The 23,367-nt window shown below is 47.3% G+C and overlaps 1 protein-coding gene and 1 pseudogene across 1 annotated transcript; one reads left to right on the top strand and one right to left on the bottom strand.

Moving 5' to 3' along the window:
• The window catches only part of LOC144738377 (uncharacterized), a 277,849-nt pseudogene that overhangs the window by 253,274 nt on the left and 1,208 nt on the right, over positions 1 to 23,367 (top strand).
• LOC144738373 (uncharacterized) lies at positions 15,264 to 23,151 on the bottom strand. The gene is made up of 5 exons (XM_078621412.1): positions 23,140 to 23,151; positions 22,202 to 22,621; positions 18,767 to 18,993; positions 15,737 to 15,977; positions 15,264 to 15,665 (listed from the first exon to the last, which is right to left on the bottom strand). The coding sequence occupies exons 1-5, from the start codon at positions 23,149 to 23,151 to the stop codon at positions 15,264 to 15,266; spliced, it is 1,302 nt and encodes a 433-aa protein (XP_078477538.1).

Consider the following 23,367-nt stretch of genomic DNA (forward strand, 5'->3'; position numbering starts at 1 on the left):
GTCCCGAAGGCATTTCTCTTCTGGGATGCGCGTCACCCTGGCAAGGCGCTTCATCTCAATGAGGCGGTCCTCTTCCATGGTGCGTTTCTCCTTCGCAAGATGCTTGTTCTCCTGGAGACGCTTCACCCCGCTGAAGTTCTTCACCTCCCCAATGCTCCTCTGTTCACGCGAAAAAAATCACAGGACCATTCAGACATGCACACGCAGGACAAAAGTCATACTCCCAGGCACGCAAACATGGACGGGCAGGTACACGAACAAAAATGCATACTCGCACATCTATGTACGAATGCAAACATGAACATTTACTCATGCAAACATGCTAGAACACATGAATATACACCACCTAATGTTATACAAAATACATGATACATCATATATTCTCACAAGTTCCATAAACGTACTCAAGGCTGTGATAGTCTGCGACGAGTTCATGGCCATTGTTGGCAACAATCATTACGGGAAAAAAAATGTCCACAACGTTCGATTGTAAAGATCTGGAAGCCCATAATCTGGACAAATTTTACTGCAGCATCCAAAGTAGGCAACTGGAATGGCAACTTCCAATCAGCTCACAGACGGAATTCATGAGATTGCATAATATCATTCTGTCTTCATTGGCAAAATAAATGGCAACTTGAAGTGCTTGCACGAGTGGGATATGGCAGGACGTGATGGTGGAGAGATGGAGTGATCGTGTCGGGAGATGGTGTTGTGATATGGAGGTGAAATTGTGGAATGTTCTGGAGAGATAGTGTCTTGTGATGGTATAGACGCATTATGAGGCTCTATGATGGTCTATTGAGTTGGTGGTGTGATGAGAAAGGTGACGTGGAGAGATGGTGTGATGTTTTGGTGCAATGGCGTGGTGAAATGGTGTGCTAGTGTGGAGTGAATATGGTGTGTTTGACCCCCATATATCCCGTACCCACCTTTGGGAAGCGATGCTCGTAGCTTTGGCCTGGGAAAGGGTCCACTTCATCCATAATGTCCCCCCACGTGGTCGACTGGCGCCACGATTCCCGGTCTATGGAGAACAGAAAATGCATTCAAAGGACGAGTAATGAATTAGAGAACGAAGCACATGAAGATTCACAGAATTAATTCGGAGGTCCCTGTAATTACCTCTTACCACACAACAGGACCTGCGATTGAGAAATATTCATCACATGGCAGTAAAACTTTACGCGTCATATTTTTGTAAACATGTTGAGATCAGCAACTCCATAAACTTGAGACCCCCCATACTCTTAGGTTTTTTTCGGTAAAGTCACGCTTGCTGTATTAAGTAAATTACCTTTACTTGATACAGCGAGCGTGCTGTGACGGTTCCACCTGAAGACGGAAGCTTGTGTTGCCTCCGAAACGTCGTGATTTTTTATTTTACTTTTATTAATTAAATTTTTTTTTACCTACGTGACTTTCCCGAAAAAACCTAAGAGTATGAATCCTTGCAGTCACGAAAGCTTCAAATCTAGAATTGAGACCCCCATTTAAACAAATATGGCTGAAACTCAGATCTGGAACGAGACAAATTATTTTACTTTCAGGAATTTAATAGTTAAAAAGTATTCTCAAAATCAACAAGTAAAGGTCGATTTATCATTCCCCATTGACGTCCTTATCGATTGAAGTTATTCATCCTGAAGTGAAAGCCATCAAACACAGGAACAACGAACGTGAAATCCATGTACATCCTGAAACCGATCATCTGCAGTAGTTTTTTATTAAACAATGAGGGAAATGATTTTGTTTTTGAGCAAAGTTATGATCACAGGGTAATCTGCAGAGCGAGGAGTCGAACGTCTATCCTCAGTGAAATCCCTCTCGGAATGGTCTTGAGGTCTGATTTTAAGCCCCTTATAACTCCCCTCTAGCATCCAAATCCTTTGTTCTCGTCTTGGCCTATCATGGACTTTGCATTCAATTGTTAATTTTTTTACATTAACAATCCGCATATATAGCAACATAGCTTAGCTAATCTTTCCATTATAATTTAACCTTAATACATATGCATATCTCACTGCATAATTGTATGCTTCGTTTAAATAAAGATTTTCATCTCCATGCATAATTCCGTGCTTCGTGTTAATTTGCTAATATTCATCCGACAATGTCCTCTAAAATGATGCAAGTTTAGAGGATTTAACATCGACATACAGTCTGAAGTATCAAAATGGTGATGTCCAGTTGGATTTGGACTAAGGTGCAAATGTATACTATACTGACTTTGTTTTATAAAAAAAAATATTGAAGTACTTGTGTTGATGAGCGCGTCAGAACAATCAAGGTTATTTGTTTAATTTAATCCACGAAAATTATTACGATTGCTGTCATACACTTTTAATGAAAATCGAAATGGTATCGCTTGTAAGCGTGTGTGTATTTACACTGCTGTGTATGTACACTTGTCTTTGACTCGTGTGTGTGTACAGGTGTTTGTTGTAAGCATTGTACAGTTAAGGAACGCTCAGATAACTTAAAAAATCCGATTTTTCTTCATCTGCAAAACAATTATTAACGTTAATATTGCTGTGCATGCACACTCGCGTGTGTATGTACACGCCTGTATATGCACACTCATGTGTGTATGCACACCGCTGTATATATAGTGGTGCTTGGATGCACACTCGTGTGTGCATGTCTACTCGTCCGTGTTTTTTTCAGGATGGATATGGTAGCAATAACGTACGATCAGTCATCTTTAAAAACAAATCAGGTTTTTATTAATCTGCAAAGATATTTACGTAAAAACTCGTATCGAAATCTTTATTAATATTCGTTTGGTCAAACACTTAAGGAACGAGACAAATTATTTTATTTTCATGAATGTAATAGTTTAAAAACTTCTCAAAATCAAACACGCAAACGTGGATTTATCATTCCCCATTGACATCCTTATCGATTGAAGTCAAAGGCATCAAACACAGGAACAACGAACCTGAAATCCACGTACATCCTGAAACCTATAATCTGCAGTAATTTTTTATTATACAATGAGGAAAATTATTTTTTTTATATTGAGCAAAGTTATGATCACAGTCATTCTCCAACTTTAGCTCAGCAAGACCACTTAACAAATAGAGTAAAATCAGGAATTGGACCACCTCACAACCACTGCGCATCACACCACATCAACAAGTAATCCGATATGACTACAAGGCACCACTTTAACGTGACGAAGTCTAGAATGAACTTCAACACGCAAGTAGCTGTGAGAAGATCACAACACATGGCGCCTTCTACCATAAACACCACACATTTAACAGTACCGATGATACAACCACCAGACGAAGCATCGCATCTATCGAAATATAAAATTGTTGTCATCCTGAAATGACTGAACACTTCTAGAACTTTAAAGGAAGACGTTTTTTTCCGAACACATAGAGCATTCACAACATCACTCGAGCTTGGAGCACTGGAAATCACGCAAATAATAACTTGTACCTCATTGATTGATCTAACAGAGACACAAACATGCACATTCCAGGACTTCAAGAGTTAACAGAAGTACTCAATACTTTGACTCTCCAGCCATCATCATCATCACCAACCATCTAAATCACTAACCATCACCATTATAAACACCCATCCATTATCATCAACCACCTATCAACACCATGACCCATCATCACCAACACCCATCACCATCAGCACCCATCACCATCAGCACCCCTCATCACCACAGATTATCATCATAACCCATCATCATCAGCACCGATCGTCATCTTTACCCATCATCAGCACCACCCATCATCATCAGCACCAACCATTATTATCACCATCCATCACATTCATCACCATCATGAACCATCGTCACCCGTCATCAACCACCACCACCTACCCATCATTATCACCATCCATCATCATCACCACCCATCATGAATTAACACAGACAGCTACAAACATAGATATGTAAACGGACACAAACATAACAGACACACAAATAAACAATCTCTTTAACGACTTAATAATAACAAAGTCCATATTACCCGTGCCAGGATAGGTGCACACAGACAAATCCATTGCACAATAATTTACATGTAACTCAAATTCAGACTTAGCACTACCACCTCACTCACTTAAACATAACTACATAGATTAAGAAAACCATTAATTTAATAGTGAATAAACCAATACGATGGTGTTTATACGCTTGCAATTAATTCAATGAATGAAATACAAGTTCATAATTCAAATTATACAAAAATAAAAAAAAATAATGAATGTGAAGCCTGAGGCCGAGGTGTATGGCAGGCCTAACGGCCAGGCCTCCCTTCTGTCATCGTCGCATGAATGGCAACATCAAAGACAGCACAAAGCAAGGGGGCAAATGTTTAATTTCTGTAGCGTAATTTTGACTAATTAGAGAATACAAACACTACGTACACGATGTACACACAGCTACACAACGCACACACACACACTCGCCACACTTCCTCGACAAAACACGAACTGCACACTCTCACTCACTCTGCCACACACTCACTCTGCCACACTCTCTCTTTCTCACTAACTCACTGTCTCTCACTAACTCACTGTCTCTCACTAACTCACTGTCTCTCACTAACTCACTGTCTCTCACTAACTCACTGTCTCGCAGTAACGCACTGTCTATCACTAACTCACTGTCTCATTCTATCACACTCACTGACTCACTCTGCCACACTCACTCAATCTCTCATCCACTCACTCACCCACTCGCTAATCTCTCACCCACTCGCTAATCTCTCACCCACTCACCCACCCATTAACTCAATCTCTTACCCACTCACCCACTCGCTAATCTCTCACCCACTCACCCATTCACTCAATCTCTTACCCACTCACCCACTCACCCACCCACTCAATCTCTCACCTACTCAATCTCTCACCCACTCACCCACCCACGGACTCACTCAATCTCTCACCCATTCACTCAATCTCTCACCCACTCACCCACCCACTCACTCAATCTCTCACCCACTCACGCACTCACTCAATCTCTCACCCACTAACTTAATCTCTCACCCACTCGCTAATCTCTCACCCACTCACCCATTCACTCAATCTCTTACCCACTCACCCACCCGCTCAATCTCTTACCCACTCACCCACCCACTCAATCTCTCACCCACTCACCCACCCACTCACTCAATCTCTCACCCACTCACTCAATCTCTCACCCACTCACCCGCCCACTCACCCATTCACTCAATCTCTCACCCACTCACCCATTCACTCACTCAATCTCTCACCCACTCACCCACCCACTCACGCACTCACTCAATCTCTCACCCACTCACTCAATCTCTCACCCACTCACTCAATTTCTCACCCAATCACCCACCCACTCACCCATTCACTCAATCTCTCACCCATTCACTCACTCAATCTCTCACCCGCTCACTCAATCTCTAACCCACTCACCCACCCACTCACTCAATCTCTCACCCACTCACCCACTCACTCACCCACTCACCCAATCTCTCACCCACTCACCCACCCACTCACTCAATCTCTCACCCACTCACTCAATCTCTCACCCACTCACCCACCCACTCACCATCGCTGTGTAGACCACGGAGTCTGAAGTCGAACCCAGGGACCTGCTGTTGCCGGTCCCGCGCACAACCAGCACTGCACCACGTGATGCGCCAGCCGGGATCGTGGGGGGCGGAGCCTCGCGCGAGTGACGTCCCCTCTGTTACGTCACAGCCACGCCTCCACCCACAGTCGAGAGGAATGCACACGAGGGAGCAGCAGAAGAAGCCTTTTGAGAGCGAATCCTCAACGAGGTGAGCGACCCTGTTGACGATGAATGTGGTTTATTTTTATTTTACATTTCGACCACAAACTAAAGCTTCATCATTTTTATATGTTCATAATTCAATTTTTAGCAATCAAATTAGAAAAAAACGCCTCTTTTTTCAAATTTTCTTGCTGTGGATTTCACACCTGATGATGATTGCGTGTGTTGCAGTCGAAACGTCGTGATAATTTTATTGTTTTATATTTTTATTATTTTATTGTTTCCCTTCTATGTGACTTCACCGAAAGAACCAAGAATATGAATCCCTGCAGTCACGAATGCTTTAAATAAAAATTCAAAAACAGAACTGTTAGATAGGATACTTGGCATTCCCTGAAATGTTGCTGTTACTGTCGTTGTTTAGCGTAATGTACTTCAATGTTGTGGGGCATCTAAGATTCAAATCGTCAGCTTAACCTGTGAAAATAATCACAAAACCCAGCTATCCAAGTATACTACTGTTTGTATGTACATGGATCTGTACTTCTGTGTATGTCCACTCGTGTGTTTATTTACACTCGTTGATGTGGATATGTACATGCGTAAATGTGTGTGTATAGGTATGTATAATCATTTGTTCGCACATTTGTTTGTGTAGTAGAACGCAATCCCTGTGTATGTACACTGCTGTGTATGTACACTCGTGTGTGTATGCGCACTTGTATGCATGTGCACCCGTGTGTGTATGTATGAAGCAGTGTGTATGCACATTCGTGTATGTTTCTACAGCGCTGTGTATGTCCACTCGTGTGTGGGTGTGTGGACATGGGGTGTATATGTGTACTCGTGTGTGATTATGTATTGGAACAAACAAATTATTTTTATATTTTGTCGTACAAAGAATTTAGGGACAATGTGGTAGGAATGCGCCAACACAACAGGGAACTACAGGGATGAGACTCCCCACTCGTGGTGCTAAATGAATGAAAACAGCGCCACTGAGCAGACAGAGCCCCGCCCCTACAGCTCGTGAGTGTGACGTAGTGAGTGTGACCAGCGGACTGCCACGATGCTGCCAGGTAAGGGTAAACTTGTGTGATGGAGATGCTTCACCTGAAACTCGCCTCCACACGTGTTCGCTATGAACATTGTAGCAATAAGGGACGATCAGTCATCTTTAACATAGCAGGTCTTTATTGTTCTGCAAGTATATTGACGTTAAAACTCGTACAAACACATGCACACTCGTGTTTGAATGTACACCGCTGTATATACAGTCGTGTTTGGATGCACACTCGTGTGTGTATGTCTACTCGTCCGTGTTTTTTAAAAGGAAAACTATGGTAGATATAACGTACGATCAGTCATCTTTAAAAACAGGTCTTTATTAATCTGGAAAAAAACTCACGTTAATACTCGTGTAGTGGTGATACGCGCTGGGTGTATATGTCGTGTGCCAGCGCGTATGTACGGGTGTGTGTGCGGTGACGCGCGCTGACGGGGAGGAGCAGGCGTCAGTGCGCGGGTGGGGGTAGTGCTGCTGATTGGCTGTGTGCCGGTGACGCGCCCAGAGGGAGTGATCGGGTAGCAGCGCGGTGTGATTGGTTGGGGAGTGGAAACACGCGCTGAGCGGAACCGGATCGTGGGGATAGAGCGTGGGGATTGGGTAACTGAGGAGCGGTGCCGACGTTGAGGTCCGCATCCGCTCCGTCTCCCGGGAAGAAGGGGTATATAAGGTGATGCACAGAGGAGCAGGGGGCAGAAGTGGAACCATCTAAGAATGAAGAGGAAGGTGCAGAGATAGAGCCCGGAGAGGAGAGTAAGGGAGAGTAGAAGCTGAGTGATGTATAGTGTGTAGCCAGCGAGATAGAACGGTCTACACGAGCTGAGTAATGTATAGTGTGTAGCCAGCGAGATAGAACGGTCTACACGAGCTGAGTAATGTATAGTGTGTAGCCAGCGAGATAGAACGGTCTACACGAGCTGAGTAATGTGTAGTGTGTAGCCAGCGAGATAGAACGGTCTACACGAGCTGAGTAATGTGTAGTGTGTAGCCAGCGAGAGAGAACGGTCTGCACGAGCCGAGTATGCATACGGTGTAGCCAGCGAGAGAGGAAGGTCTGCACGAGCCGAGTATGCATACGGTGTAGCCAGCGAGAGCGGTGCAAAGTCTACACGAGGCGAGTGGAGAGTGTAGCAGAGGCGCAGAGTCTACACGAGGCGAGAGAGGAGTGTAGCCGAGGCGCGGAGTCTACACGAGGCACAGAGAGCCGGCAGCACAAAATCCTGAGTCAAGAGAAGTGCAGTGTGAAGAAGAGAGGCCACGCGTTGTATTGTTACAAGTCAAGATTTAATAAAAGAAGTGTGTTCCCGTCAAGGAGTTTCCTGCCGTCATTTTCCAATACTTCATCTGGCGTCAGAAGTGAAACGGGCTTCCAAGTATGGAGACGAGGAAGACCCGTAGGACCCACGGGATTGACCGCGAGGAAGACCTGGACGACTCGGAGCCGCTGGTGGCGGGGGGTGAGGAAGAGGACTTGCCCACGCTGCAGGGTCCGTCGACGGCGCCGGCCGAGCGACCGGGGACAGACGCCGGGCTTCGTGAGGCGCACTCCCGACTGGCGGAGCTGCTGCTCGCCGCCGCGTCCATCTTGGCGGAGATCAGCTCGTCGGGAGGAGCGGGGACGGTGGGGGACATTTTACAAGGTCGCCCCGCAGATTCCCGCCAAAACGAATGGGGGATTCCCGCCATTGCGCCTGGGCCTACTTTTGGCGGGAACGGCGAGCGCCACGTGGTGGTGGGTTCCCAAGCGCGCGCATCGACGTCATCAGCGCACGAGGGGGTCCGCCATCTTACGTCTGCTGCTGGAGCCGCCATCTTAGACACCGACGGACAGGCGGAGAGGAACCACGAGGCGGATGACTTCATTTTTCAGCAGCGCCTGCCCACATTGTCAGCCTTCAAGGCGGAAGGCGGAGACTGGGGCCAATTTCAGCGAAGGTTTTTGGCGCATCAAGAGATGTCAGCGTGGTCCGATGCTACAGCGCTGCGGGCATTGCCCGCCATGCTGGACGACGATGCGCTCGCGGCCTTCAGGGCTGCACGGAAGTCGGACCGCTCCACGCTGAAGGATGCGCTGGGTTTGTTGGCCAGGGTCTACGGGCCTCCCTCTACATGCCGCCATCAGTTCTACGCAAGACGGAAAGCGGCCACGGAGACCGCGCTGGCCTATCGCACGGCGTTGCTGGCTCTTGCTGATGCTGCGTTCCCTCGGATGGACGAGGAGGGCCAAGACGCGATGGTTTTGGAGCAGCTGCTCAAGTTGGCGCAGGACCTGGGGGTCCCTATCAACACAGCTGACGACATTGATATTTCTTCTTTGAGAGTCGCCACGAGTATTCAAGCGCACGAGGCCCTACAACGGAAGCAAGGCGTTGGTTGCAACGCTGCTGTCGTCGCAGCCCCGGGGTTGGTGGTCGCCGAACCCCAAGTCGTCAGCCCACGAGAGGAGGCGTTCGCCACGGGACGACCAGGGGACTGGAGGCCGGGGGCCCGGTCGCCTCTGCGATCGGGCCGAAAGTCGGAGCAACCAAGATCTACTCCGACCCTCGTCACGTGCTATAACTGCGGCCTCCGGGGCCACGTGGCGTCCGGGTGCCGCGCTCCGCGGCAGCGCGCCATGGGAGCTCGGCTGGACGACGACCGAGAGCCCAAGTCATCTCTACAATCCCCGGCAAGTCGCGGCACCTCACACGCTCGGCCTGTTTATTCGGCACACATGGGACGCCGCGTTGCGGTGGAGGAGGGCCGGTTAAGGTTCGGGGATTCGGTTCGGCGAGGGGGGTTCGGCCGGGACCAGGGAGACATTGAATGGGCGGAATTGGGGCATAGAATTGTGGCTGCTTCGGCGGGTTCGTCCGTTGTTACGGGATCTATTGATGGGGTTGAGATTAGGGTGTTAGTGGACACGGGGGCATCGGCAACTATTATATCGGACCTCATTTATAATATTCTTCCAGTCCAATGTCGTCCGCTGCTTCCAGTTGATGTGCCATTTTACGCCGCTAATGGGGGATCGTTGGGCATTATCGGTCGGGTTAGGGCGTCCATTTGCATTGGAGATATCAAATTATTGGGACCCGTTTTCGTTTCGTCTTCTTTGGCAGTTCCGTGTCTTTTGGGCACTGACTTTTTGGCTAAAATGCCCATTAAAATTCTTATCGATCAACGATGCATTGAACTGCCATCGGGTCGCCGGATTTCATTTTTGACGGGCCCTACTGACATTCGGACGGCGTGCGCTACGATACAAGCGGTGGCGACGCAGACAGTGCAAGTGCCCCCGGGTTCACAGATGTTGATTCCCCTCCGGTTGCGAAAACCATGGGTGAGGGAGGCTTCGGGACAGAGTATGCTTTTGGGTCCTTCTAACAAGGCTGTCGGGGGTCTTGATTTATCGGTGGCTCACACTTTGGTGCGGGCTGACAGGGATCCGTTTGTGATGGTTTTGAACGCGGGGTCGCGACCAGCTGTCATCCCGCAGGGCACCGTGCTGGCTCACGCGGCGCAGGTTCCTGGGGATGATGGGTTGGTTGCGCAGGTGGGCTCGAGCCCCGCGCGGAACGTTGAGCCAAGGGAAGACCTTGAGTGGGTCCATTCGTTATGTGCCGCCTCGGACGATTTGTCGGCGGCGCAGTTGGGTGCGCTGCGCGAGTTGCTCATTGAATTCTCTGATGTATTCAGTAAACATAAGTATGACATTGGGTGCACGGATTTGTTGCACCATCACATTGAAACGGGCGATGCGGCGCCGGTCAGGCTAAATCCCTTCCGACTGAGTCCCGTGGAGAAGGAACATGTTCAGTCGGCTGTTAACGATATGCTAGAAGCCGATATTATTTCGCCCTCCTCTAGCCCGTGGGGAGCGCCTATTGTGCTGGTTAAGAAGCAGGACGGGTCCCTGCGATTCTGCGTTGATTTCCGTCGCCTGAATAAGATCTCTGTGGCTGACGCGTATCCGCTCCCCAGGATGGATGAGTCCCTCGATGCATTGTCTGGTGCGCGTTATTTTTCGACTCTTGATTTGTTATCGGGGTTTTGGCAGTTGCCGCTCGACGAAGAGTCGAAACCTAAGACAGCATTTCGGACTCCAGGGGGGCTGTTCCAGTTTAACCGGTTACCCATGGGACTTCACTCCTCTCCAGCGACGTTTCAGCGACTTATGGAGCTGGTTTTGTCGGGCTTGCAGTGGGATACATGCTTGATTTATATGGACGATGTCATTGTTTTCAGTAAAACGTTTGAGGAACACCTCCGGCGATTGAGAGGGGTGTTCTTGCGAATGCGATCGGCTAAGTTGAAATTTAAACCGGCCAAATGTCACCTCCTTCGTAGGTCCGTTAGATACTTGGGTCACATTGTCGATTCTTCGGGGATCTCCACCGATCCCGCGAAGACGGATTGTGTCGGTTCGTGGCCGACACCTACGTCCGTTTCCGACGTGCGTAGTTTCATCGGGTTTGCTTCTTATTATCGGCGGTTCGTTGAGCACTTCGCCACTATTGCAAAACCCTTGCACGCTCTAACGGCGAAGGGAGTGAAGTTCAAATGGGGACCAGAGGAGGAGGCCGCGTTTCGCTCCCTCCGGGACGCCTTGGTGGGTGCCCCACCCTTGTGTTATCCCGATTTTGCCAGTCCCTTTTTGCTGGACACGGATGCTAGCAACACGGGCATTGGGGGGGTGCTATCCCAAGTCGTTGGGGGTGTCGAAAGAGTTGTCGCCTACGGTAGTAGGGTGTTGTCTCCGGCGGAGCAGCGCTACTGTGTCACCCGTCGCGAGCTGCTTGCCATTGTTTTTTTTGTGCAACAGTTTAGGCCATATCTTTATGGTCGTCACTTTACAGTCCGAACGGACCACGCGGCGCTACAGTATTCATTGAGGGTCGCCCAGCCCTCGGGCCAGTTGTCGCGTTGGTTGGAAGTCCTCCAGGACTATCAGTTTACGACTACGTACCGTAAGGGGTTGCGACACACGAATGCCGATTGCTTGTCGCGGTTGTTGCCTTGTGATGAATGCGCGTGTTTGTCGGGATCGGCGCGCTGTAAACCGACGCTTGCGGGGGAGATGGGGGCACTGGCTGCGACAGCGGGCGCACCGATCGGGGATGATTCCACTGCCTCTCAGGGTCGGGACTCGCTGCTCTCGCTGTCGCTCAGCGAATGGGGCCGCCTCCAGATGGCGGACAGCTCGCTGCTAGCATTGCGCCGCAAGGTTGGGGGTCCCGAGGGGGACCAGGAGCGTACCGGCTCCTATGTACTTGAGCGGGGCGTGTTATTGAAATGGGACAGTTTGTCCCGGCGGAACGCACTCGTGGTGCCTTCCGCTGTGAGGGGGAGGGTTGTCTTGGCGGCACACGAACGCCTCTTGCACTTGGGAGTTAACAAGACGCTTGCCCTGCTTCAGCGTGACTATTACTGGCCGGGAATGGGAAGTGATGTGGTGCATATTCTGAAGGGGTGCGTTGAGTGCGCCAGGCGTAAACCACCGGCCGTGGCAGCTAATCCACCGCTGCAATCTATTCAGGTCTCGCGTACCAACGAGCTCGTTGCACTCGATATTTTGGGGCCCTTCCCAGTCACGCCGAGAGGGAATAAATATTTGTTAGTGGGGGTCGAATACTTTACCCGATGGCCTATGGCGTGGCCTCTCGCTAACCAGTCGGCAGCGGCTGTGACGGATGCCTTCGTCCAGGGCTATGTCCTGGACAAAGGGGCTCCCGAACGCCTGCTGACCGACCAAGGTAAAAATTTTTCGAGTAAATTGTTGCAAGAGGTGTGCGATCTGTTGGGTACCAAGAAGGTGCGTACCTCCCCGTACCACCCGCAGACTGACGGGATGGTGGAGAGACTCCACAAAACCTTGACTTCCATGCTGTGCCAGCAGGTGTGCGAGGCACATGTAGATTGGGACCTGCAGGTCCCGGGAGTCCTTGCTGCGCATAGAATGGCCCCCCATGCAGCTACGGGGTTTTCCCCATTCTATCTGATGTACGGTCGGGAAGCTGACCCGCCAATAGAAACGCAACTTGGCCTGTCCGCTCCACGAACTAATTCTAATTTGGCAGAACATATTAAGTTTAATATTCACAAGCTGACAGAGGCGAGGGAGGCCGCGCGGCTTAATTCGCGGGCTCGCCAAATTGCTAATGAACGGTTGCGGGCACGGAAGGTGTCCATGCACGAATGGAAACCAGGTGACAGGGCCTGGCTGCATTGCCCTCAGGCGCCCTTGGCTACGTCGCCTAAATTGTTGAGACCGTGGAGGGGACCCGTGGAGGTCGTGCGCGTTGCACGGCCCCAGTGCGTTCAGATAAAGTGGGGAAAGCGCCGGTGGTACGTTCACCCCTCCCGACTGAAACCGTTCTCGCCTCCATATGGCCTCCCCTTGTGTCGTGATGGCCGGGCGTGTGACGTGACCGGCGACCCAGAGGGGGAAATGTCTCTGCCTGATCCACACGTATTTTCGCCTGATCTGCTCCCAGGTGTCTCGGAACTGACAGCTGCCGATCACCGGCGGCCGGATCTCCGCGGCGGGGCCGGCCCTTTCAGGCCCGTTCCGCGCCGTCTGGAGCAGCCGGAACCGCCGGACGGTCGTCAGTGTCCCGCCCCATACGATGGACCAGCCAAACGGACTCGCGCCAGGTCGTGCTACTTTGCATGACCTGCCTCGTGAGGAGTCGGGGCAGTTGGAGCGCCTCGTCACTGCGTGTAGTCGCAGGGACGTGGGGCGCGTTCGTTTCGAATTTGCTCGTATCGTGTTATTGTTGACTTTTCGGGTTCATTGTCAATCTGTACATAGTTATTCTTGTTGTTGTTGTTGTTGTGTTGTGTTACGGGGCACACTCGGGGGGTTACGGGGTTTTTTTTTGTTGATTGTCGTTTTATCGTCGCGGTTGGTTGTTGTTAGCAGCCGGGCCGGCTGCGAGCTATGTGGGAGGGGGTGATGTAGTGGTGATACGCGCTGGGTGTATATGTCGTGTGCCAGCGCGTATGTACGGGTGTGTGTGCGGTGACGCGCGCTGACGGGGAGGAGCAGGCGTCAGTGCGCGGGTGGGGGTAGTGCTGCTGATTGGCTGTGTGCCGGTGACGCGCCCAGAGGGAGTGATCGGGTAGCAGCGCGGTGTGATTGGTTGGGGAGTGGAAACACGCGCTGAGCGGAACCGGATCGTGGGGTTAGAGCGTGGGGATTGGGTAACTGAGGAGCGGTGCCGACGTTGAGGTCCGCATCCGCTCCGTCTCCCGGGAAGAAGGGGTATATAAGGTGATGCACAGAGGAGCAGGGGGCAGAAGTGGAACCATCTAAGAATGAAGAGGAAGGTGCAGAGATAGAGCCCGGAGAGGAGAGTAAGGGAGAGTAGAAGCTGAGTGATGTATAGTGTGTAGCCAGCGAGATAGAACGGTCTACACGAGCTGAGTAATGTATAGTGTGTAGCCAGCGAGATAGAACGGTCTACACGAGCTGAGTAATGTATAGTGTGTAGCCAGCGAGATAGAACGGTCTACACGAGCTGAGTAATGTGTAGTGTGTAGCCAGCGAGATAGAACGGTCTACACGAGCTGAGTAATGTGTAGTGTGTAGCCAGCGAGAGAGAACGGTCTGCACGAGCCGAGTATGCATACGGTGTAGCCAGCGAGAGAGGAAGGTCTGCACGAGCCGAGTATGCATACGGTGTAGCCAGCGAGAGCGGTGCAAAGTCTACACGAGGCGAGTGGAGAGTGTAGCAGAGGCGCAGAGTCTACACGAGGCGAGAGAGGAGTGTAGCCGAGGCGCGGAGTCTACACGAGGCACAGAGAGCCGGCAGCACAGAATCCTGAGTCAAGAGAAGTGCAGTGTGAAGAAGAGAGGCCACGCGTTGTATTGTTACAAGTCAAGATTTAATAAAAGAAGTGTGTTCCCGTCAAGGAGTTTCCTGCCGTCATTTTCCAATACTTCACTCGTATCGAAATCTTTATAAATACGCATGCTCAAACAGGAAAGGAACTAGGCCAATTATTTCCCAATAGGAATTCAACAGTTAAAAGATATTCTTAAAATCAAACAAGGAAACGTCGATTTCCCCTTTGACGTCCTTTTCCACTGAAGCCATTCGTCCAGAAGTCCAAGCCATCAAACACAGGAACAACGAACGTGCAATCCACACACACTCTGAAACTTATTATTTGAAGTTAATTAATTTATTACACAATCATGAAAATTAAAGAACATTTTATAAATATTGAACAAAGTTGTGGTCACAGACTTTCTCCAACTTCAGCTCAACAAGACCACTTAACCACTAGAGTAAAATCAGGAATTGAACCACCTCACAACCACTGCACATCACACCACATCAACAAGTAATCCGATAGGACTACAAAGCACCACCTTAACGTGACGAAGTCTAGAATAAACCTCAACACTCAAGACACGGAAATCACAAAACACCACGACATAATTAATAACAGTATTTTCTGGTGACTATGAAGATTTTATTTCCGTGAAAATGCCTTCCCACACACAGAGCACTTGAACGGTTTTACGCCCGCGTGTGCTTTCTGGTGACTGTGAAGATCAGATTTCCGTGAAAATGCCTTCCCACACACAGAGCAATTGAATGGCTTCTTACCCGAGTGTGTTTTCTGGTGATTGCGAAGATTTGATGAATCTGCAAATGCCTTCCCACACACAGAGCACTTGAATGGCTTCTCACCTGTGTGTGTTTTCTGGTGAGTGTGAAGAGTTGATTTATGTGCGAATACCTTCCCGCACACAGAGCAATTGAACGGCTTCTCGCCCGTGTGTGTTTTCTGGTGATTGCGAAGAGATGATGAATCTGCAAATGCCTTCCCACACACAGAGCAATTGAACGGCTTCACGCCCGTGTGTGTGTTCTGGTGAGTGTGAAGAGTTGATTTCTGTGCAAATGCCTTCCCGCACACAGAGCAATTGAACGGCTTCTCACCCGTGTGTGCTTTTGGTGAGTGTGAAGATCTGATTTCCGTGCAAATGCTTTCCAGCACACAGCGCAATTGAACGGCTTCTCGCCCGTGTGTGTTTTCTTGTGATTGCGAAGAGTTGATGAATCTGCAAATGCCTTTCCACACACAGAGCAATTGAACGGCTTTTCGCCCGTGTGTGTGTTCTGGTGAGTCTGAAGATTTTGTTTCAGTGAAAATGCCTTCCCACAAAGAGAGCAATTGAACCGCTTCTTGCCAGTGTTTGTGTGGCGCTGTGGAGAGTTTTTCTGCTCCATGTGACTGATTCTTCAGAGCAGAGAAACTGTCACGGGTGTTGTTGAGAGTTAAATGCACCCTCTAAGGTGCGTGGATGTCTGGCTTAAATCGCCAAGAAGCAAACTCTTACCAACGTCTAACCGATACACAGTAAGTCGGACTACACACGCGATTACCAGTTTATCTACTAACAAAGACACTTACTTGTGGATGCACAGCGTATCGATGTCCATGTAACCTGTCTGAATAGATCGCCACGAACTCTCCCGAAGCGAAGTCGCCAACCAGTCGCCAAGCAATCGTGCTCGCCAGGCTGGGTCTCGTGGAAGAAGGGTGATCTGCAGAGCGAGGAGTCGAGCGTCTATCCTCAGCAAAATCCCTCTCGAAATGACTTTGAAGTCTGATTTTAAGCCCCTTATATCTTCGCTCTCGCATCCAAATCCTTTGTTTTCGACTTAGCCTATCATGGACTTCAATTGTTAATTGAAGTCCATGATAGGCTATCCAGCAACATAATATGCATGTACATCTCACGCATAATTGTACTCTTCCGTTTGAATAAGGATATGCATCTCCATGCATAATTCCGTGTTTATTAAAATAGCCCTACCAATGGTAATCTCTACTGAAGTACGCTGCCCTTTGTCGCCATGCATTTATTTAATGTTTTATTTTAAAGACGCATTTATATACTTCCGCGATCTAACCTAATAACCTCTATTATGGATGATATTGGGCCCGAAATCCTACGTGTTAAACTCGTGTGTATGTGTTTATATTTTGGTCGTGTTTTTTATGGTCATTTCATTGAATATGGAGAGGTTACCAGCGCCTCGCACCCGTCCAGAGACCTCGTGTGCCTCTGTGGTGGCTACGAGCCTTCCCTCCAGGACATTGCTCACATCCACTGCAGCGTTACCGTCCGGCACCGCGGATTAGGTAGCGGATTCTTTTTTTCCGAACTTTGCTCGTGGCTGGGTAATTCCAAACAACAGGGGGTCGTGTACATGGATCTGTACTTCTGTGTATGTCCACTCGTGTGTTTATTTACACTCGTTGATGTGGATATGTACATGCGTGAATGTGTGTGTATAGGTATGTACAATCATTTGTTCGCACATTTGTTCGTGTAGTAGAACGCAATCCCTTTGTACGTGAACTGCTGTCTATGTACACTCGTGTGTGTATGCGCACTTGTATGCATGTGCACCCGTGTGTGTATGTATGAAGCAGTGTGTATGCACATTCGTGTATGTTTCTACAGCGCTGTGTATGTCCACTCGTGTGTGGGTGTGTGTACATGGGGTGTATATGTGTACTCGTGTATGATTATGTATTGGAACAAACAAATTATTTTTATTTTGTGTCGTACAAATAATATAGGGGCAACGTGGTAGGAATGCTCCACCTCAACAGGGAACTACAGGGATGAGACTCCCCGCTCGTGGTGCTAATTGAATTAAAACAGCGCCACTGAGCAGACAGAGCCCCGCCCCTACAGCTCGTGAGTGTGACGTAGTGAGTGTGACCAGCGGACTGCCACGATGCTGCCAGGTAAGGGTAAACTTGTGTGATGGAGATGCTTCACCTGAAACTCGCCTCCACACGTGTTCGCTATGAACATTGTAGCAATAAGGGACGATCAGTCATCTTTAACATAGCAGGTCTTTATTGTTCTGCAAGTATATCAACGTTAAAACTCGTAGAAACACATGCACACTCGTGTGTGAATGCACACCGCTGTATATACAGTCGTGTTTGGATGCACACTCGTGTGTGTATGTCTACTCGTCCGTGTTTTTTTAAAGGAAAATATGGTAGCAATAACGTACGATCAGTCATCTTTAAAAACAGGTCTTTATTAATTTGCAAGAAAGCTCACGTTAATACTCGTATCGGAATCTTTATTAATACGCATGCTCAAACAGGAAAGGAACAAGGCAAATTATTTCCCAATAGGAATTCAACAGTTAAAAAATATTCTTAAAATCAAACACGTAAACGTCGATTTCCCCTTTGACGTCCTTGTCGACTGAAGCCATTCGTCCAAAGTATAAAATTGTTGTCATTCTGAAATCAGTGAACACTTCTGGAACTTAAAAGGAAGACATTCATCTGAACACATTATAGAGCATTCACAACATCACTCTAGCTTGAAGTCCTAAAAATCAACGAAAAAATATGTAAGCGACACGAATATGACTCTCCAGCCACTCCACTAGATCAAGCCATCTCTCAGGATGCAACTGCATGGGGTCGAAAGAGGAATTTCGTTTAGGACTCATGACAACATTTTTACTCTTTGTTTGATGATGCCAGTGAAGTGTTGCTGACCGTTAAAATGCTTCCAACACACAGAACAATCAAACGGTTTTGTTGAAATAATTACACTAGCTTGGAGTAGTGCTGGAAATCACTGATATAATCAATTGCACCGAAGAAATTGATCTAACAGAGACACAAACGTGCACATTCCAGGACTTTAACAGAAGTACTCAATACTTTGATTATCTAGCCACTCCAGCAGCCATTTCTCATTATCAACCTGCATGGGGTCAAAAAAGGAATTGGCGGCAGGGCTCAGTACATCCAGCCATCTCGCAGGAGCAAACTGCATGGGGTCGAAAGATGCTTTTTTTTCAGGACTCATTGCAGCACTTTGTATTTCACCTTTTGATTTCACTTCCCTATCATTGCGGATCTTCTCATGCTTGTTTCGGGGTGATGACCGTGTCCTCTCCAACGGAAAACAATTGAATGGCTTCTCACCCGTGTGTGTTTTTTGGTGACTGTTAAGAGTTGATTTCCGTGAAAATGACTTCCCACACACAGAGCAATTGAACGGCTTCTCGCCCGTGTGTGTTTTCTGGTGACGGTTAAGAGTTGATTTCAGTGAAAATGACTTCCCACACACAGAGCAATTGAACGGCTTCTCGCCCGTGTGTGTTTTCTGGTGACTGTTAAGAGTTGATTTCTGTGCAAATGCCTTCACACAAACAGAGCAATTGAATGGCTTCTCACCCGTGTGTGTGTGGCGCTGTGTAAAGGTTATCTGCTCCATGTGACTGATTCTTCAGTGACAGTCGCGGGTGTTTTTTAGAGTAAAATGCACCATTTAAGCTGCGTGGATGTCTGGCTCAAATCGCCGAGAAGCAAACTCTTACCAACGTCTAACCGAGACACAGTAACGTCTCGTAAGTCGGACTACACACGCGATTACCAGTATATCCACTAACAAAGACACTTACTTGTGGATGCACGGCGGATCGATGTCCCTGTAACCCGTCTGAAGAGATTGCCACGAACTCTCCCGAAGCGAAGTCGCCAACCAGTCGCCAAGCAATCGTGCTCGCCAGGCTGGGTCTCGTGGAAGAAGGGTTATCTGCAGAGCGGGGAGTCGAGCGTCTTATCCTCAGCAATATCCCTCTCGAAATGACCTTGAGGTCTTATTTTAAGCCCCTTATAACTTCGCTCTCGCATTCAAATCCTTTGTTCTCGACTTGGCCTATTATGGACTTTGCATTCAATTGTTAATTTTTACATTAACAATCCGTATATCTAGCAACATAATACGTACGTACATATCACTGCATAATTGTACACTTCCGTTTGAATAAGGATGTGCATCTCCCTGCATAATTCCATGATTCGTGTTAATTTGCTAATATTCACCCCCCAATGTCCTCTAAACTGCTTCAAGTTTAGAGGATGATTAGGCGACATACAGTCTGAAGTATCAAAATTGGTGATCTCGAGCTTGATTTGGAATAAGATGTGCAAGTTTATACTGTACTGACTTTGTTTTATAAATATATTTAATGACAATCGTGTTGAGCGGGGTGCTTCTAGAAAACGAGTGTTTTATATTATAATTTCTGCCATGAACTTCAAACAATGATCTGAATGGTTTAGCTTGTAAGCGTGGTTTATTATCATGTCCATATTAAAGATTTTTTGGGTTAGATCGCTTAAGTATATAAATGTTTCGTTGAAACCCGCCACCACCTGACAAAGCCAACTTGTTAGGGTTGTCACGTAAACAGAACATGCCAAATTGTCACTAGTACAGCACACCGGTGTGTTGGAGAGCCAAGCCACAACATTTACAATCTGAGTACGACGTTTCGTCTGTAATTAAAACTAGCCTCATCAGTCGACAGCCAGATTTGGAAAGTCTCACTGTTTTGTTCCTTACATAGAAGCATAGATGTGTTGACCACGCAGCTGCGCTCTTGCACAATGTGGGGGGGGGGGGGGGGAGCGTGGGATTACTGAGCCAATGTACATTAAGCGTGTGCATTATGCGAGCCCTTTGAACGTGTCCTTCCTGTCTATTGTGTTTATTAAAATAGCCCTACCAACGGTAATCTCTACTGAAGTACGCTGCCCTTTGTCGCCATGCATTTATTTAATGTTTTATTTTAAAGACGCATTTATATACTTCCGCGATCTAACCTAATAACCTCTATTATGGATGATATTGGGCCCGAAATCCTACGTGTTAAACTCGTGTGTATGTGTTTATATTTTGGTCGTGTTTTTTATGGTCATTTCATTGAATATGGAGAGGTTACCAGCGCCTCGCACCCGTCCAGAGACCTCGTGTGCCTCTGTGGTGGCTACGAGCCTTCCCTCCAGGACATTGCTCACATCCACTGCAGCGTTACCGTCCGGCACCGCGGATTAGGTAGCGGATTCTTTTTTTCCGAACTTTGCTCGTGGCTGGGTAATTCCAAACAACAGGGGGTCGTGTACATGGATCTGTACTTCTGTGTATGTCCACTCGTGTGTTTATTTACACTCGTTGATGTGGATATGTACATGCGTGAATGTGTGTGTATAGGTATGTACAATCATTTGTTCGCACATTTGATCGTGTAGTAGAACGCAATCCCTTTGTACGTGAACTGCTGTCTATGTACACTCGTGTGTGTATGCGCACTTGTATGCATGTGCACCCGTGTGTGTATGTATGAAGCAGTGTGTATGCACATTCGTGTATGTTTCTACAGCGCTGTGTATGTCCACTCGTGTGTGGGTGTGTGTACATGGGGTGTATATGTGTACTCGTGTATGATTATGTATTGGAACAAACAAATTATTTTTATTTTGTGTCGTACAAATAATATAGGGGCAACGTGGTAGGAATGCTCCACCTCAACAGGGAACTACAGGGATGAGACTCCCCGGTCGTGGTGCTAATTGAATTAAAACAGCGCCACTGAGCAGACAGAGCCCCGCCCCTACAGCTCGTGAGTGTGACGTAGTGAGTGTGACCAGCGGACTGCCACGATGCTGCCAGGTAAGGGTAAACTTGTGTGATGGAGATGCTTCACCTGAAACTCGCCTCCACACGTGTTCGCTATGAACATTGTAGCAATAAGGGACGATCAGTCATCTTTAACATAGCAGGTCTTTATTGTTCTGCAAGTATATTAACGTTAAAACTCGTACAAACACATGCACACTCGTGTGTGAATGTACAACGCTGTATATACAGTCGTGTTTGGATGCACTCTCGTGTGTGTATGTCTACTCGTCCGTGTTTTTAGGGAAGGATATGGTAGCAATAACGTACGATCAGTCATCTTTAAAAAACAAATCAGGTCTTTATTAATCTGCAAGAAAACTCACGTTAATACTCGTATCGAAATCTTTATAAATACGCATGCTCAAACAGGAAAGGAACTAGGCCAATTATTTCCCAATAGGAATTTAACAGTTAAAAGATATTCTTAAAATCAAACAAGGAAACGTTGATTTCCCCTTTGACGTCCTTTTCCACTGAAGCCATTCGTCCAGAAGTCCAAGCCATCAAACACAGGAACAACGAACGTGCAATCCACACACACTCTGAAACTTATTATTTGAAGTTAATTAATTTATTACACAATCATGAAAATTAAAGAACATTTTCAAAATATTGAACAAAGTTGTGGTCACAGACTTTCTCCAACTTCAGCTCAATAAGACCACTTAACCACTAGAGTAAAATCAGGAATTGAACCACCTCACAACCACTGCACATCACACCACATCAACAAGTAACCCGATAGGACTACAAAGCACCACCTTAACGTGACGAAGTCTAGAATAAACCTCAACACTCAAGACACGGAAATCACAAAACACCACGACATAATTAATAACAGTATTTTCTGGTGACTATGAAGATTTTATTTCCGTGAAAATGCCTTCCCACACACAGAGCACTTGAACGGTTTTACGCCCGCGTGTGCTTTCTGGTGACTGTGAAGATCTGATTTCCGTGAAAATGCCTTCCCACACACAGAGCAATTGAATGGATTCTTACCCGAGTGTGTTTTCTGGTGATTGCGAAGATTTGATGAATCTGCAAATGCCTTCCCACACACAGAGCACTTGAATGGCTTCACGCCCGTGTGTGTTTTCTGGTGAGTGTTAAGAGTTGATTTCTGTGCAAATGACTTCAAACACACAGAGCAATTGAATGGCTTCACGCCCGTGTGTGTTTTCTGGTGATGGTGAAGATCTGCTTTACGGGCAAATGCCTTCACACAAACAGAGCAATTGAACGGCTTCTCGCCCGTGTGTCTTTTCTGGTGACGGTTACGATTTGATAAATCTGCAAATGCCTTCCCACACACAGAACAATTGAACGGCTTTTCGCCCGTGTGTGTGTTCTGGTGAGTGTGAAGATTTTGTTTCAGTGAAAATGCCTTCCCACAAAGAGAGCAATTGAACCGCTTCTTGCCAGGGGATAGGGGTAGCATTAATAAAGGGAAGGAATGTTAATAGTATGTAGCTGCAGTAACTAAACAACCACGTAAAAAACTAAAGTATAAACTACATAGTATCATCAGTATACTAAATATACTCTCCAATAAGCTGAGCTACTAACAGTAAGTAATACATTACAATTCTCTGTCGCAAAAAATATAATATGCTTCCAGCTAAACTTGTTTCCTTTACATCACACGGGTCTACCCACACAGCAATATTAACGTCAATATTTTTTTGCAGATTAATAAAAATCTGATTTTTTTGAACTATCTGAGCATCCGTTAACTCTACAATGCTTATAACAAACACGTACACACACGAGTCAAAGTCAAGTGTACTTACACAGCAGTGTAAATACACACACGCTTACAGGCAATACCATGTCGATTATCATTAAAAGTGTATGACAGCAATCGTAATAATTTGCGTGGATTAAATTAAACAAATCACCTTGATTGTTCTGTAGCGCTCATATCAACACAAGTACTTCAATATATTTATAAAACAAAGTCAGCACGGTATAAACTTGCACCTCAAAGTTCAAAATCACAATTTTAATACTTCAGTCTGCATTTCCCTGGTAACGCATTTGAACTGG

The sequence above is a fragment of the Lampetra planeri genome, chromosome 82 (genome assembly GCF_965212315.1).
Source record: "Lampetra planeri chromosome 82, kcLamPlan1.2.h2, whole genome shotgun sequence".
NCBI classification, from domain to species: domain Eukaryota; kingdom Metazoa; phylum Chordata; class Hyperoartia; order Petromyzontiformes; family Petromyzontidae; genus Lampetra; species Lampetra planeri.